Raw genomic sequence first — 16119 nt, 5'->3', positions numbered from 1 at the left:
GTTTATTCATTTATACATCTGCTGTGGGCCCACGTGCATTTCAATCAGGAGAGACCCCGTATCGAATGAACAATCACAGTGCATGATAAGAAGAATAGTGCAAAGTCTTTGGTGGTTAGACTCCATTGTGAATAGTATATCAAAAGAGGGTAGTGATGCCGTGATGAGATTAGGTATATTCCTCCCTGGAGTCTAGACCCTGGTGGTGGTGGTGGTGGTGAAGGGAGTAGCTGAAGATCCATTGAGGGATGTAAATCAGCACTGGGCAACGAATGTGATGAAGACTGGAGGTGACGGGGTGGAGGCGGGTTGCATCAAGTCACACTGAATTGAAAACTGACAGCAGCAGAGGAGAACAGTTTTAAAATTTGATTGTAACGATATGATTGGCTCATGGAGAGCGTGGTAGAATATGTTTGGTTATCTAAGAGTGAACCACCCACAGTCAGCTGATATAGTAGGAGCCAGTAGAGAGAGAGAGCGAGAAAGGTTGTGAATGAAAGAGTATAAAGAGGGTCTTCCTGACTGAACTGTAGCATAAGCTTAATTTCTTAACTGGCTCAAATACATACAGACGTAGGCAAAGAATTTTCCAAAATGCATATTGACAAGCCACAAAGCTTCTGGGAGAATGTCCTTTGGACAGATGAGACAAAACTGGAGCTTTTTGGCAAGTCACATCAGCTCTATGTTCACAGACGCAAAAATGAAGCATCCAAAGAAAAGAACACTGTACCTAATGTGAAACATGGAGGAGGCTCGGTTATGTTATGGGGCTGCTTTGTTGCATCTGGCACAGGGTGTCTTGAATCTGTGCAGGGTGCAATGAAATCTCAAGACTATCAAGGCATTCTGGAGCCAAATCAAATCAAATCAAATCAATTTATTTTTGTATAGCGTCAAATCACAACAGAAGTTATCTCAAGACGCTTTATATATAGAGCAAGTCTATGACCGTACACCATAGTTTAGAGACCCAACAGGATCCACCAAGCGCACTGTGGCCAGGAAAAACTCCCCGATTACTGGGAAGAAACCTGGAGCAGAACCGGGCGCAGGGCGGGCGGCCATCTGCCGAGACCGGCTGGGGGGATAGATAGATAGAGTGAGAGAGAGAGAGAGAGAGAGAGAGAGAGAGAGAGAGAGAGAGAGAGAGAGAGAGAGAGAGAGAGAGAGATATAGAAGCAGCCACAATAGCAGTCTAGCAGCTGTAATAGCTAATACAAGTAGGGCTGATAACACAAAACCAATAGTGGTGGATGGAAAGAGTGATAATACAACTATCGGAAAGCCAGCACTGTCCAGCATCTGTCCTCAGTACGTCCATGTGTATTGGTGTGGGACGTCCCTGCGATCGATGCCCGTGCGTTGGTTCCTGCAGCATCAGCATGCTTGCTGGGAGCTCTTGATGTCTTTGGCAGTGATTGAGAAGTGTTATTCTCCAGGCTGCCACATTGTCACTAGGTGTTGGAAATCCCTCGTTAGCATTGGTAGTCCCTCGTACAGACGTAGTTAATTAGGGATGGTAGCAGTTGGTGTCAAGCAGGCACCGACGCGGCAGCAGATGCAGCCACAATACCGGAGACCACCAGAAATGTGCTGCCCAGTGTCAGAAAGCTTGGTCTCAGTTGCAGGTCATGGGTCCTCCAACAGGATAATGACCCAAAACACATCTAAAAACACCCAAGAATGGCTAAGAACAAAACACTGGACTATTCTGAAGTGGCCTTCTATGAGCCCTGATCTAAATCCTATTGAACATCTGTGGAAGGAGCTGAAACATGCAGTCTGGAGAAGGCACCCTTCAAACCTGAGACAGCTGGAGCAGTTTGCTCACGAGGAGTGGGCCAACATACCTGTCGACAGGTGCAGAAGTCTCATTGAGAGTTACAGAAATCACTTGATTGCAGTGATTGCCTCAAAAGGTTGTGCAACAAAATATTAAGTTAAGGGTACCATCATTTTTGTCTAGGCCAGTTTCATTAGTTTGTTTTTTTAAATGATTCTGCTGAACCATAATTCAAAAACAATATCTGATTTTCATTAGTTAATTTTCAGTGAATTTTTATTTATTATTACTTTTGTCAGTTTCAAGTTATTTCAGTGACCATTGTTGGTTTTTCTTTCTTTAACGGAAGGGTACCAACAATTTTGCCTATGTCTGTATGTTTACGTTCCCCCAAGTGAAATGACCTCTCTCTCTTTAAGAACATTATGGTAGTACTTAGCTATACAAATACGTGGTTTACCACCTCAGACAGCTAAAGACCTACTCAGTGCAGGCGTCACCAACTGGTCTGGGACTTGCTCTGCTCAGGATAGAGCCCTACATAGAGTGGTGTACCATTGGATCTCCACGCCCCACTCTGCAGGACTTCCTTCAGAAGGTGCACAACCAGAGCTAGTAGGAGTAGAAAGGATTGTCACCAGCCCAGCGATGGACTATTCCAGCTTTCTGTTCAGGCAAACCTCTGGAGCCAAGTCCAACACAGAGAGGCTCAGAAAAAGTTTCTTTCCTCAGACCTTCAGGATGATGAACCTGATTCCATTTTCTAAAATAATAATATAATAATAAAATATAATAATATAGTCTGCCTATGTAAGTATGAAAATATGCTCTTCAACATTTTAATATGTATATTACATGTATTTATAATTTTATCTTTGAGATTTTGTCCCTTATGTTTCTTCTTTTTACTCTTATTCTAATGATCCTCTAGACATTACATCCTCCATCACATCCTCTAGAGCAGGGGTTCTCAACCTTTTGCAACTGAAGGCCCACTTGTGATTGTCAAAACATTTCCGAGGACCACCTTCCCAAATAAATGAGTAAAAAACCTAACATGTTTATAAAACAAATAATAAACTGAGCTGTAGATATGTGTTATGCCACTGTCAGCTATAATGACCAAAATACATATTCTGCTTACCCTCAGTGAGACACTTGGGCTTGCCTTTATTCCTTCCAGAAGTTGGCATTCGATGTCATCACTCATGTCAATAATTCTTCTGCTCACGGTGTCATTGGAGAGTGGTATTGACTGAATTTTGGTTGCAGCGGCTTCTCCCAGTAACTCTCGGCACATATCCACAGCGCTTGGCAAAATAAGCTCTTCTGCAATCGTAAAGGGTTTCTTGCTACGAGCTACACGAGCAGCAACCATATAGCTAGCTTTCAAAGTGGCTTTTGACTGAGTTGTTAATGTTGTGATGACTTTCTGTTGTGCCTGAAGCCTGTCCCTTTTCCTTAGGAAATATTCTTTTGGCTTCTCGACACATCCTGGGTGCTTTGTGTTTAAGTGTCTCTGGAGCTTCGATGGTTTTAGCGCCTCATTTGACAAGATTTCTCCACATTCAACACACTGTGCCTTGGGCTCAGCATCACTGCCTGCCATTACCAATCCAAATTTAATGTATTCAGGGTCATATTTCCTCACCACACGCTTCGGAGCTTTTACTGGCGCAGGGTTGTCTCCCACATCACTTTTTCGCTTTAAAAACCGATCCATTTTGTCTCACTGCATCCGAGAACGTTAGCTAGCTAACAGTGGCAAACACATTTGTCTTTACCTGATGATGTTTGGTGTTTTTACACAAGGCCTATTGAAGGAGGTTGGGTCACACTTAATCATCGCGTCTTCGGGGTACCGCACATGCGCAGTAATATCTGCTCTGCACTCGCCGAAATTGAGCCGATCGCAACGCACGACCGCAGCTCCAGTTACACTGCGCATGTGTTATACCCAATACAAGACCCGTGTCCGCCCGTGTCTCAGCCTCCTTCAATAGGCTTTGGTTTTACGGCAGCTGGCATCTTACCTCCTTTAGGTTTTACCTGTTCACTTTGCTAAATAATAATAAAAAAATTATCTAGTACCACTGCCTCCGCGGCACACTAGATGGCGCTCTGCGGCCCAATGGTTGAGAATGGCTGCTCTAGAGCAGTGGTTCTCAAACTATGGTACGTGTACCACTGGTGGTACGCGTGCTCCCTCTAGTGGTACGCAGAGGAATCTGAAATATATAAAAAAAATTAAATATAATTAATTTTAAAACATAATACTATCAAAATACTACTACCATTAAAAATACCTTAACCATGAGATCATTGAAATGGGATTTAGAATACAGTAAGATTGGGCTTTGCTGTAATATTTTTTATTTTGAAACAAAAGAACTTATGCACGCGCTACTACCCCGCCAAGTAGCAGCCACGTAGTTGGGTAGTAGTGCGTGCAAACATCCATGACTAGTTACAAGCTAAACTGTGATGACAAGATAGTAAGCGGTAGGAGGTAGCTAAAATGATGAAGGGTTCAAAAACACTGCAGTCGTGTCTCCAAACAGGAACTATTATTATGGTTTTATGGAAGAGTTTAAGTGCCAGTTCTAGTGCTCCCGCTTTGTACAGCGTGGCTGTGGCTGATACAAGTCAACAATAAGTAATATTCTTATTAGGAATAAATTTGCCTCCTGTGTGAACTGTGCATTGCTGAATATGGTAGGCCTACGCTACTGTATTTTAACATCGGTCAGAATGGTGGTGCTTGGAGAGCCAAATATTGGTATGTGGTAAGTGATGTAAAAAGTCTGAGAAGCGCTGCTCTAGAGTATGCCACCACCCCTGCATTTCAATGTCAAATTTCATGTGACAAATAAATCTTTGAAAAAAGTAAGGGTTGCTTCAACTGTACTAACTAGCCTTCCACCATATTCATACATGGCAGTAAGTCTGAAAATAGCTCATTGTAAATCAAATCCAGTTAAGAATCATTAACAAAAATGTGGTAGCTCAAAACAATGAGCTAAAGGTGTGATGTCTGACTTCTATTCTATAAAAAAGAAGGTCCTTTGTTTCCTATTAAAGAACATAAGTGCTGTGTTGTAAATGTGATTTATTGACAAGAATAACCACCATCATCATCACCAGTCTGCGTGTCTTCATTTTATAACATCGATATCATGCGGTGTTACACCCAGGTTTTGGTCAGACCAACAGCATACAACAATAACTCCTATACAAACATACATACATACAGTATCTATACAGGATATATCTATATTGATGAGTCATGTACAGTAGATCCCCATGGTGTTAGAATCACAATAGAAAGGACACTTTCTGGTGGATCAGAACAACTTCCTGTGGTGCACCTCGGATGGCTGGCATGGAAATGAACGTGTGGTGGATAGTACACTAGAGGGTTTTCCTTTCTTCCAGGTTGCCATTGGATTCATTTCATACTGTTCTGAAATTAGTGACAAGACAATGGCTGTCAAGTAGTGGGATTTTTAGTTTAAAAAAAAATGTTTGGGGTTCAGCTGATACAGGTTGTGCAGACAAATACCAATCTTTTCAGACAGAAGCGGTATGCCTTGTATAGATGTTAAAGTATCGTTGGCCATTTCATGCCAAATGTCCAAGTGTTAGGCAAGACTGACTGACAGCTCCTTGGTTGGCCTAATATCAGCTCTGTTGAGTCCCAGTAACATGAAACATGGGATAAACATCCCATCACCAGCCATCTTAGGTGTACCAAGTCATATCCAGCTAAAAGACTACTCATCTGAATGAGACCGACTGTTGTACATATTTAGATTCTGTGATCGGAGACATCGGAAGTCAACGGTTAATACAGAGGACAGTCATCATCACTACATCAGAAAAAAATAGGCACTGTTTTTTTTAACACAAAACATTTCAGGCTTCATTTCCATTGACTTCACATGCTCAAATCTGTTCATACCATAGCCTAGCCCATACTTCAACTGCTTGTGCAGATGTAGTCGTCTGATTGGCTGGAAATCCCAGTCCAAATGTTCACATCCTGGATCTTGAAGCTGCATTAACTGGTTTTTAGGCCACTTGGGCAGGACAAGCTGAAAACACAACTTTGCCATGCAAATCTTTGTCTCTTTACGTATGCGGCAGGCACAGAGCAACATTATTTTGAGTCAGGTCTCAGATAAATGTAAATCCAATATTCACTTTCTTTTTACCTCTGTTTTGGTCTCCACCAACTCTTGAGAAAGACATCTGTCTGTTTAGCTGCTAACTGCTCCGTTATGTTCACCTGCTAGTTGCAACAATTTTGTCTGTCGGCTGTTCAGTACTGGGCCGGTAGTGTACAGCGTGGCTTAGCAAAGTCTTTTAGCTGCCTGCTGCTTCTAGAAACAAGGTCGATGGGAGTGTAGTTTGCATGTTGGAAAAGCAAAACAAAGAGCTAAAGGTATGTCTGTAGGTTCATCACTGTAAGTGACTCATATCTATTTGATCCAATGATGTAGAACATGTTGACTGGTGCAGCCTTAAGCCTGGAGCTCATCTTCAAATGGCTGCAAAATCAAGGAGGAACTGCATGGAAATGGATTATCCTTATTTAGATAACCAAGTCACATTGTGGGCCAGTTTGTGAAAGCCAAGTTCTCCTTTTAAAAACATCTAAGCTAAAGAACTGGAAACAATTTCTAATGAGTAAGTATTTCCATGCTGAGTTGAGCCCGACTTTGGTCCTAGATTAGAGCAGGCAATGCAAAAGAAGTCTGAGCTGAAAGTAATGTGGACAGACACGGACATGACTGCACAGTGATCCACCGTCCCACCAACACATACTAAATTGCACAGCGTCATTTGGGCCTTGTTATTACACAGAATTAAGGGGAATGTGTCATTACCCGACCAGAGACACCCTACATAAAGGGTTTGTAGTTGGAACCACATTTTGAAGAAAAGGAACATCAAGCAGCAGAAATGAGGCACCTTAACAGCATCTCCAAAGGTCTTCAACAGTAGATTGTCAAGTCTGAGGGTTATAAGATACATAATTATACTTAGCATATATATTTTTCGGAAACATCAGTCTGTCTTCATCTGTGCAAAGAAACAAGCAGGTCCATTTGTTTATTGTATGTTCCTTCAAAGCACTGCCTTTAAATTGTTGCTAATAAGAAGCCCTTCTTTACTGTAGACTCAAGGCTGGAGCTAATTTAAGGACAGAAGATTTACCATCATTTTCATAAACATGCAGGCTTGCTTTGTTCTTAGATTCTCTTATCGTAAGTGTTTGTTTGTGGTTAACATAGCCGCCTTCCAGGCAGTTGACACGGGTTTGATTCCAGGCCACTGTATGTAGCGACACCATTGATCGGCTCGTCTCAAACACCTGAAACTGGTTGGACATAATTTGACACTGAAGTTCAAGCTCAAGCTGTGATTCACATGACTATATCTGTAACTGGAACTCTAGTTGGTTGACTTCAACGCCCAGTAGCTACTTGTTTACCCAAGTGAACACACTAACGTGGCTAATTTGATGCGCATACTCAACATTAGAATTTCATTTTGGGCAAAAGGATGAAGGTTAAGTCAGGGAGATGCTCTTCTCCATCACTTGTCTGACCAACAGTCCAAAAACACAAACATGTTCAATTTCCAATTACATGAAAAAGAAAAGCAGCAAATCCTCTGATTTTAGAAGCTGGATCCATCAAATGTTTAGCGTTTTTATCAGCCAACACAACAGTTTTTTCAGACTAAAATATCTTGTCAAATATTGGATAGGCTGTCATGAAATCTTTAACAGACATTCATGTTCCCCACATGATGAACTGTAACAGCTTTGGTCATCCCTGACTTTTCATCGTGTTTGATGTATAACCAAATAACCTGCAAATCTAATGACATTCCCATCAGCCTTTGCCATTGTGCGCATGTTAGCATACTGAAATTAGCATGTACAGTACACTGCTGTGCCTAAACACAGCCTCGTGGAGCTGCTAACTCCGCTTTTTATGGTTAATCAATTAGCAAAAGTTCACAAATTGATGATATAAACGTTCTGTCATTAAATTAACCTCATGGTCCTGAAGGCTGTCTATATGGTTATCTATGTGTAGTTACATATAAATAATTTTAACCCATAAGATATATGCATATCCGATATTTGTATTTGAATTTGGTTACTAGTTGCATGTAACATGTGTCCTCAGTGTATGGAACATCTCATGTGATCCTATCCATCCATAGAGGTATTCATATTGTGACTTGGCTAAAGGAAGGGAAAGTTCGCTGTATCACTGGATGCAGGTAAGAAAAGAAAATCCACCATGCAAGTACTGTGATGAAGACAAATCAGTGGTCCAGTTTGCTGTGTAAGACCAGGCTTACATGCACATAGTGAGCATTCGGTACATAGTGTGGATGGGGGGGAGGTGTTATTCAATGAAGATGTCTTCAGTGGGACAGGAGTAGCCAATGTGTTCCTTGTAATACTGCTGGAATGCCCTCCTGTGGGACACCAGAGGAGAGAGTTAGCAGAACACATGATATCAGAGCACTCATCTGTTTAGTTGTATTATCTCTCACTCTGGTTTGGATGGAAGAGACGTGGCTTAAAGCCTCGGACACACCAGGAACGTCAGGAGCGCGTGTTGGCTGCGTGATTCACGCGTCGGGTGTTTACACCAGCTGCGTTTCTGCTGCTGTCAGCCCTTTCTTTCTACATAGAGTTTGCCTTTTAATGGCCATTTCATTTCATAATAAATATCATTTAGATTTATTTTTGCAAAGAAAGGTTAAGAAACGTGTGATAATTTGTAAATAATAGTAATAATCCACAATTAAAACTCCGTACTATATTCATTCATGGAGCTCTCCAAGTCACTGAATGTTCTAGAACACTGTCCGGCACATATTTCAGAATAAAAGCCTCGTGTTAACAAATGAAGGAATTCTGTCCACAGAAAAAACGCTTGAGGGCTTTTATTGTGAAATGAAAGCAGGAAGTGTTGATTTAAAAATAAGTATATTTGTTTTTCATCTCCGTGACATATTCTACAGATAGACATCAAAACTGTAGTAATGTTGCTGATATGATGTCAATATGCAGTCAATAGATCACCTTCACTGTCTGTTGCTGCTGTGAGACGCGTGCAGCACGCATCAAAAATAGGCGAGACCTCTAGAGACGCGTGTCCACCTGTTAACACGGACGCCGAAATAAAAAACAACAGGCAAAGCAGCCGCCACACGCTCCTGGTGTGTCACCTTGGTACAGAGCAAGATATCTTGACAACTACTGGCCAGACTGACATGATAGATATTTTAAAAAGTGTCCTAAAAGTGTTGTAATCCTTTATAAGTAAAAGTAGCAATAACCTAATGTACAAATATTCCTTTACATATATTCCTGCATTTTACATTTTATTGATGTATTATCAGCAAAATATACTTAAAAATCAAAAGCAAAAGTACTTATCAAGCACAGTTTTAGGTTGTTAAAAACTTTTAAATAAAATAACTTTGTGGAGTCAAGTATTGTGGCGCCAGTACAGTAATGGAGTAGAGGTATAAAGTACCAAAACATAGAGATACTCAAATAAAGTTAGTTCATTAACATCCAGTTCTGAGCAGATATATACACACTGATCAGCCATAACATGCAGACCACTGACAGGTGAAGTGAATAACATGGATTATCTCGTTACCATGGCACCTGGCAGTGGGGGGGATATATTAGGCAGCAAGTGAACATTTTGTCCTTGAAATTGATGTGTTGGAAGCAGAAAAAATGGGCCAGCGTAAGGATGTGAGCGACTTTGATGAGGGCCAAATAGTGCTGTCTAGACGACTGGGTCAGAGCATCTCCAGAACTGCAGCTCTTGTGGGATGTTCCCGGTCTGCAGTGGTCAGGACCTACCAATGCACATGGGGAGCGAAGGCTGGCCCGTGTTGTCTGATCTAATAGAAGAGCTACTGGAGGTCAAACTGCTGGAAAAGTTAATACTGGTTCCGATAGAAAGGTGTCAGGACACACAGTGAGGAGCAGCGTGGGGCTGTGTAGCCGCAGACCGGTCAGGGTGCCCACGCTGACCCGTGTCCACTGCCAAAAGCGCCTACAATGGGCACGTGAGCATCAGAACTGGACCACGGAGCGATGGAAGAAGGTGGCCCGGTCTGATGAATCACGTTTTCTTTTACATCATGTGGATGGCAACGAGTTGGAGGTGTTGACTCGGCCTCCAGATTCTCCAGATCTCAACCCGATGGAGCATCTGTGGGATGTGCTGGACAAACAAGTCCGATCCACGGAGGCCCCACCTCCCACCTTACAGGACTTAAAGGATCTGCTGCTGACCGCTTGGTGCCAGATACCACAGCAGACCTTCAGAGGTCTAGTGGAGTCCATGCCTCCACGGGTCAGGGCTGTTTTGGCGGCAAAAGGGGGACCTACTCAATATTAGGCAGGTGGTTCATAATGTTATGGCTGATCGGTGTATATATGCAATAGTAAAAGTCAGAACATGTGTATAAACTATAGAATAGAATAGAATAGATTGGGTCTTACCCTACAGATTCGGCCAGAGGATGTAATGTCGTCTCCGACATCATCACATGACAGGCAAAGCGCTGTTGGTCAGGGTGTTTGGTGATGATACCAAAATACCTGCAGATCAATAATCAGCATTACTCAGGAAACGCACAGTTCAGAGGTTTATTTACTAATACTTGTTGAGGCCAACCTGCTGTAGAAGACAAAGCACTAAGCTTTACATCATTCTCATCTAAATGTAATGCCAAAATAGGTGCACTTTAAAGGTCCCATATTGTGCTCATTTTCAGGTTCATACTTGTATTTTGTGTACTACTAGAACATGTTTACATGCTCTAGTTTATGCTGTAATGTTAAAAAAAAACTTTATTTTCCTCATACTGTCGACCTGAATATGCCTGTATTTACCCTCTGTCTTAAACGCTCTGTTTTAGCGCATTTCGACGGAATTGCGACGAAATTGCAACAGAACTGTGTTGCTAGGCAACAGCTTGGGTCCATGTGTACTTCCTGTCAGCTGATGACATTCACATACACTGCAACCAGGAATAAACTGGGACACATTTAGAATGTTTATGTTTAAATCTGTGTAAAGGGTCTAAATATTGTATATTTGTGACATCACAAATGGACAGAAACCGTGACAGCTTGTTTCAAATGCAGAGTTTCTGAATACGGGCTGTGTGTATTTCCCTGTGGATTGAGCGTTTCGATACTTTTACAGTATTTATATAGAATTTAAGCCTGCTTTATAATAAAAAAACATGAAAATCTCACTTTTTTATAATATGTCCCCTTTAACATAGTTAAACACATTTCTCATGCAAGTACGGGAACTGATTAGATCAAATAATCCCTTAAATCATCCGACTCACCGGCTGTGTTTTGGATGACAGCCACAGAATGAGATGTTCTTCAACTGGAAGAAATGGAAACACTGGTCCCCCTGACAGACACACAGACACACAGAGAGAAATGTAAAGTCTGCATGATTGAAGTCCAAAGTTTCGACCTGGAATATTTATTCAAATTGGCAGAGTAGATATCGCCATCACCTTTTTTAGCAGCTTGTAGTTGCTGCTGATTACCTCCATAGAGCACTATACACCTAACTACAGCAAAGGCTCTGGTTTCCAACATCACAATGACCTGCTGCAGGTTTTCCATCGGCTGGATTTGAAAAGGTGTGACACTCGAGATGGAAGGTAGGTAGGTAGAAATGTAGTAGCACGTACCCTGTGAGCAGAGTGACACTGGTCCTGGACACTGATCTTCACACCCTTCACACTGACCTCCAGCACACAGGCGGAAGGAGGCTGACCTGCTAACCGCCTGTTACACGCCACCTGTTAACACAAATAATCAGTCAATCAGTCAATAAACATACCGATCAGCACCAGGGGGCTGGTTTTGACAAAGACATTTTGAAAGATATGTTGAAAATCAGAACAGTGTTTATTTGTAACGGCCATAATTGAAGGCAGAGTGAAAGGGCGGGAGCGTTGAGACTCAAATACGGGAGGACAGTGCACATTTTCAGACAGTTTCTCCTGAAAGACAGTCTAAGTGTTGTTTACATGAAAATGCCAGAAATAGTTGTGACCTCCACACAGCTGGCCAATCACAGCGTTAAGTGGGTGTGAATGTCAGATCATCAGCTCGGTAAGAAGACCGCAGTAACCCAAAATATAAGGATAATAATAAACATGAATATGTGGAAATATATCAGCGAGGAGATTGCCACTCGTTTGCCCATCTAAACTATCCTGAGCCTAGTTAGCAACAGCATCTCAGTGTTAAAGTGGAAGTGAATCAGTCAACCACGTTAAGCTGGTTTACTAAATTGATTACTGCTCTAATGAATTACTATACAACAAACATGACAAATGTCAGCATTTAAAAGAAAAAAAGAAGCTTTGTTTCATCTTTCGTGGCAAGAGCGCCTTCATGTCTCAGTACTCTAGCCTGTGACATCACCAGGTTGGTTGGCTCAGCTGAGTTACACAGATACAATAACAGAGACCATGAAAGACGGAGACTGAGGAGACACAGGACAGAAGAAAACAAGAAGAAAAGTTCCTGGATGTAAAAAGGAGTTTTACAATGTTAAAACAAGTAAAATCTCTGACAGCAGCCCACCGAGTTGGTCCGCGTGCATGTCGGCTTGGGAGTATAACCCAGTTAGTTAGTTAGTTAGTTAGAAGTTAGAAGTAGTGCTTTTGGGCGTTTACTTTCTTAGCGACCCTGTCTTTGAACGGTCTGAATGAGACAGCAGAGGAGGAGAGACAGGTGATCAGAGAGGGGAGAGGACGGGAGATGAGGAGACAGAGACAGGTGATCAGAGAGGGGAGAGGACGGGAGAGAAGGAGACAGAGAGAGGGGAGAGGACGGGAGATGGGGAGACAGAGAGAGGGGAGAGGACAGGAGATGGGGAGACAGAGAGACAGAGAGAGGGGAGCGGACGGGAGATGGGGAGACAGAGACAGAGAGAGGGGAGAGGACGGGAGATGGGGAGACAGAGACAGAGAGAGGGGAGAGGGGAGAGGTGGCCAGCTTCAGTAAAGCTACTGATCTCTGTTTCAGCATCAGTTTATGAAATGGACTGTTTTGTCCTTGGTTGTAACATTGTAAAACTCATCTTTACATCCACAATTTTGTTTTCTTCTGTCCTGTGTCTCCTCAGTCTCCATCTTTCACAGTCTCTACCGTTGTATCTGTGTAACTCAGCCGAGCCAACTAGCCGAGCCAACCAGCCGAGTGACGTCACAGGCTAGAGTATTGAGACATGAAGGCGCTCAAAAGATGAAACAAAGCTGCTTTTTTCCTGTTAAACGCTGACATTTGTCATGTTTGTTATATAATTGTTCATTAGAGCAGAAATCCATTTAGTAAACCAGCTTAACTTGGTTGAACGTTTCATTTCCACTTTAAGCTCTTTGTATTGTTACACTCTGTAACTGTTGTATTCTAACAGAAGACATTAGAAGCACATGTTCTGCTGGAGTGAAAGAAGATGAGCATGTTTATGCAGTTACTCTGTAAGTTACATTTTTAGTTTGAAAGAAGTCTTCATTTACTCACAAATGAAATTGTGGCACGTTAGTCCTTCTTGAGATAGTCAAGAATTAGACAGCTTTATGCAACTAAAGAATTTAGACGTCTATCTGAAGTCTGACTATTAGTTTGAATGAAGCCACAGTCTTTGTGAAACCGAGCCCAGTATTCAGTCTTGTCAGTTGCTTCAGTCCTTATCAGTAAAGCTTAAATAATGCCACATTAGTGGTGTTTCTGTATACATCCTTTGTTATCTACTGATTTATTTTGCAGTGACTAACCTAACTCCAACAGAGCAGAATAACTGAGAAACTAATTGTGCATGTTTACACCCTTAATATTGATACCATACACTTGAAGTTTGCAGTTATTGTGTTTTGCAGATTTAGCAATTTAGCAAGAGCTAATTTCATCAATCAATCAAATCTCATTCATCTTTTTTCACAAGGTGAGGTCATCTGCTGCAAAGTAAAAGTCAAATGTAAAAGACGAGGTGAAAGGAGAGAATGTGTCTCTTTACAGACTAGGCCTGGGGCTAAAGGGTGCTGTAATGTTCTTAATGAGGATTTGGACCCAGTGATTACAGCTGCAACAGGTACAGCTCTCCACTTATATAACACACTGGATTGGAGTCCGTTAAAGGGTCAGTTCACCCAAATGTCTGGCCTTGTTCAGACCTGGCATCAACATGGGTCTTGGATGATCCGATCACAAGTGGACACCTGGCATTAGAATGCGTCTCCTCATGCATCTTGAGTGACCACTTGTGAACTGATCTCTCTTCCCCGCTCTATATGCAAGTAAACACGTAGTAAACACACGACTAATACAGCAGAGGTTGTGATGTAATATTACCTGAATGCCATTAGTAATATCCTACATATTCCTGAATTTGGGTACATTTTATTAACATCAAAATAAAATATTGTGCCTTTGCCAGGCAGCAGCGGGGTACAGAGCTTCAGAGAGCCGGGGATGAGAGTAAGCGAGCGGGCGGGTGTCAGCTCTGTGTCGAGCACCGGAATAAAAACACTGACACATCACTGACAGTATGATAATAATGCACTTTGCATGCCTAGTCTGACAGTCTGTAGATATGTAGCCTATAAATAAGATAAGTTTTAATAAAATACAATTGTACCAACAGGAGACAGTAGTGATACAGAAGCCGTTTCCATGCCGCGGGGCTCGCGTCTGCCCGTCTATTTACATGAGGAGCGCAGTGAGACCCCACGGCGCGGGTCCCAGCGAGACGTCAGTTGAGTAGGCGGTCCTTCAATGTCAATCCACACTGAAGGACCGCCTAATTAAATGAGTGCGACGGCCTGCTGCCTACCTACCTGTCTACCTGTGTGCACTCTGACCGTGCACACATTGCCCTTCATCAGATTCTTCCACCAGCTGCTAGCTTGACAGCTGTGAGTACCAACAGTAGCCATGTTGGTTGTCTACATTCATTATAATAATTTTGGGGACGTGGCTTTGGAGGGAGGTCTGAAGGGACGGACTGTCAGTGTTGATGACTTGGAGCCTCTCTCTCACTAGATTTAGGGACTGTTGGAGCTAATACTGCTAGCTACTTCCATAGGAAAAGAGTTGGCAACGCTGGGCTGAGTTTTGAAGTTGGATCATTTTTAAACTCTAGTGTACTCTTGCTTGGTTGTCAAGATTACCGACCCCAGCATTATTAAAAAAACGTTTCGATATATTATACTTTGAAATATTAAGATGGAAAAGGACAGGTGCAAAAGCATTAATATTTTCCTGCAATTAGCTTTTATTTGGTTGTGCCTTAAGATGATCCTGATAACTGATAATCAGCTTGCATGGTGCGGTTATGTGTGTACCTTCTGCATCGCAGCACATAGCATGTCGTTGCCTTTGTGGATGGGGACCTGAACTGAACCCAGGAATCGCACCGGGAACTGCTCTATCCAGCCATCTTTGTGGACTACGAGAAGAAAGGAGAACATCTTGAATTATGAAATGTTGTTGATGAGGATGGTATTCTGCTTTTACATTACAGTTTTTTTTGCATTGTACCTTGGTTAATATCTTTAGCCACCTTGACAGCATAGAAGGCAGGGAAGATGCCGGTAGCTCCGGTCCTCATGTTGTAACCCTGACACCAGAGGTCCTCAGACTGGTTCAGCAGTAACACTGGATCATCTGTCTCTAGGTACAGCTCATCTGCATGACGAGGGACAAACCTGAAACGGGTAGAAAAGAATGAACAGATTTCAGTCTTGTGTGTTTATTTGGACATGTCACAGTGTGTTTGTGTATGTTCATATGATTGAACCTGTAGGCAGCTCTGTGGCTCTGTTGTCTCTCCACTCCATCCAAAACACAGGAGAAGACTCCAAATGACCCGGCACCTGAATGATACAGCATTGATGTTATACTCATAATCAACAGCTTACAGTTTGTATTTTGTGTCAAATCATCCTTTAATGAAAAAACACAAAATCAAGTGATCCAATTTTGACTGACACTTACTGAGGAATGGAGCTCAAAAGGCCACCACCCAGAAAATGCTTAGATCTCATACTAGTTCCACACAGAGTAACTTTAAGTTAACACTTTAGTGTCACTAACGTATCCTGGTCCCAGACCTCTGATTTCAGATGTCTCATTCACAGCAGTTGGGGAAACATTTCACCAGTCAGACTATGGGCAGGATAAAAATTGCGGTCTAGCATCATAACTTAAGAAGATTTGTGAGACTGTC

At 42.2% G+C, this 16119-nt stretch overlaps 1 protein-coding gene across 3 annotated transcripts in view; it reads right to left on the bottom strand.

Moving 5' to 3' along the window:
• Positions 1-4881: 4881 nt before the first annotated feature.
• The window catches only part of LOC141765495 (C-Jun-amino-terminal kinase-interacting protein 1-like), a 34805-nt gene continuing 23567 nt past the window's right edge, over positions 4882-16119 (bottom strand). For 2 of the 3 annotated variants that reach the window (XM_074631496.1, XM_074631494.1), the window contains exons 6-12: positions 15691-15766; positions 15432-15598; positions 15236-15339; positions 11570-11680; positions 11210-11280; positions 10350-10448; positions 4882-8290 (exon numbers count right to left, since the gene is read on the bottom strand). In XM_074631496.1, the coding sequence (XP_074487597.1) occupies positions 8218-8290; positions 10350-10448; positions 11210-11280; positions 11570-11680; positions 15236-15339; positions 15432-15598; positions 15691-15766 (701 nt within the window). In that variant the 3' untranslated portion in view covers positions 4882-8217. The remainder of the gene's footprint in view (positions 8291-10349; positions 10449-11209; positions 11281-11569; positions 11681-15235; positions 15340-15431; positions 15599-15690; positions 15767-16119) is intronic. The other variant, XM_074631495.1, reaches the window with a different exon arrangement.

This window comes from Sebastes fasciatus, chromosome 4 (assembly GCF_043250625.1).
Source record: "Sebastes fasciatus isolate fSebFas1 chromosome 4, fSebFas1.pri, whole genome shotgun sequence".
In the NCBI taxonomy this organism is placed as follows: domain Eukaryota; kingdom Metazoa; phylum Chordata; class Actinopteri; order Perciformes; family Sebastidae; genus Sebastes; species Sebastes fasciatus.
The sequence above is the reverse complement of the archived record's forward strand: the minus strand, read 5'-3'. Positions and strand labels throughout refer to the sequence as shown.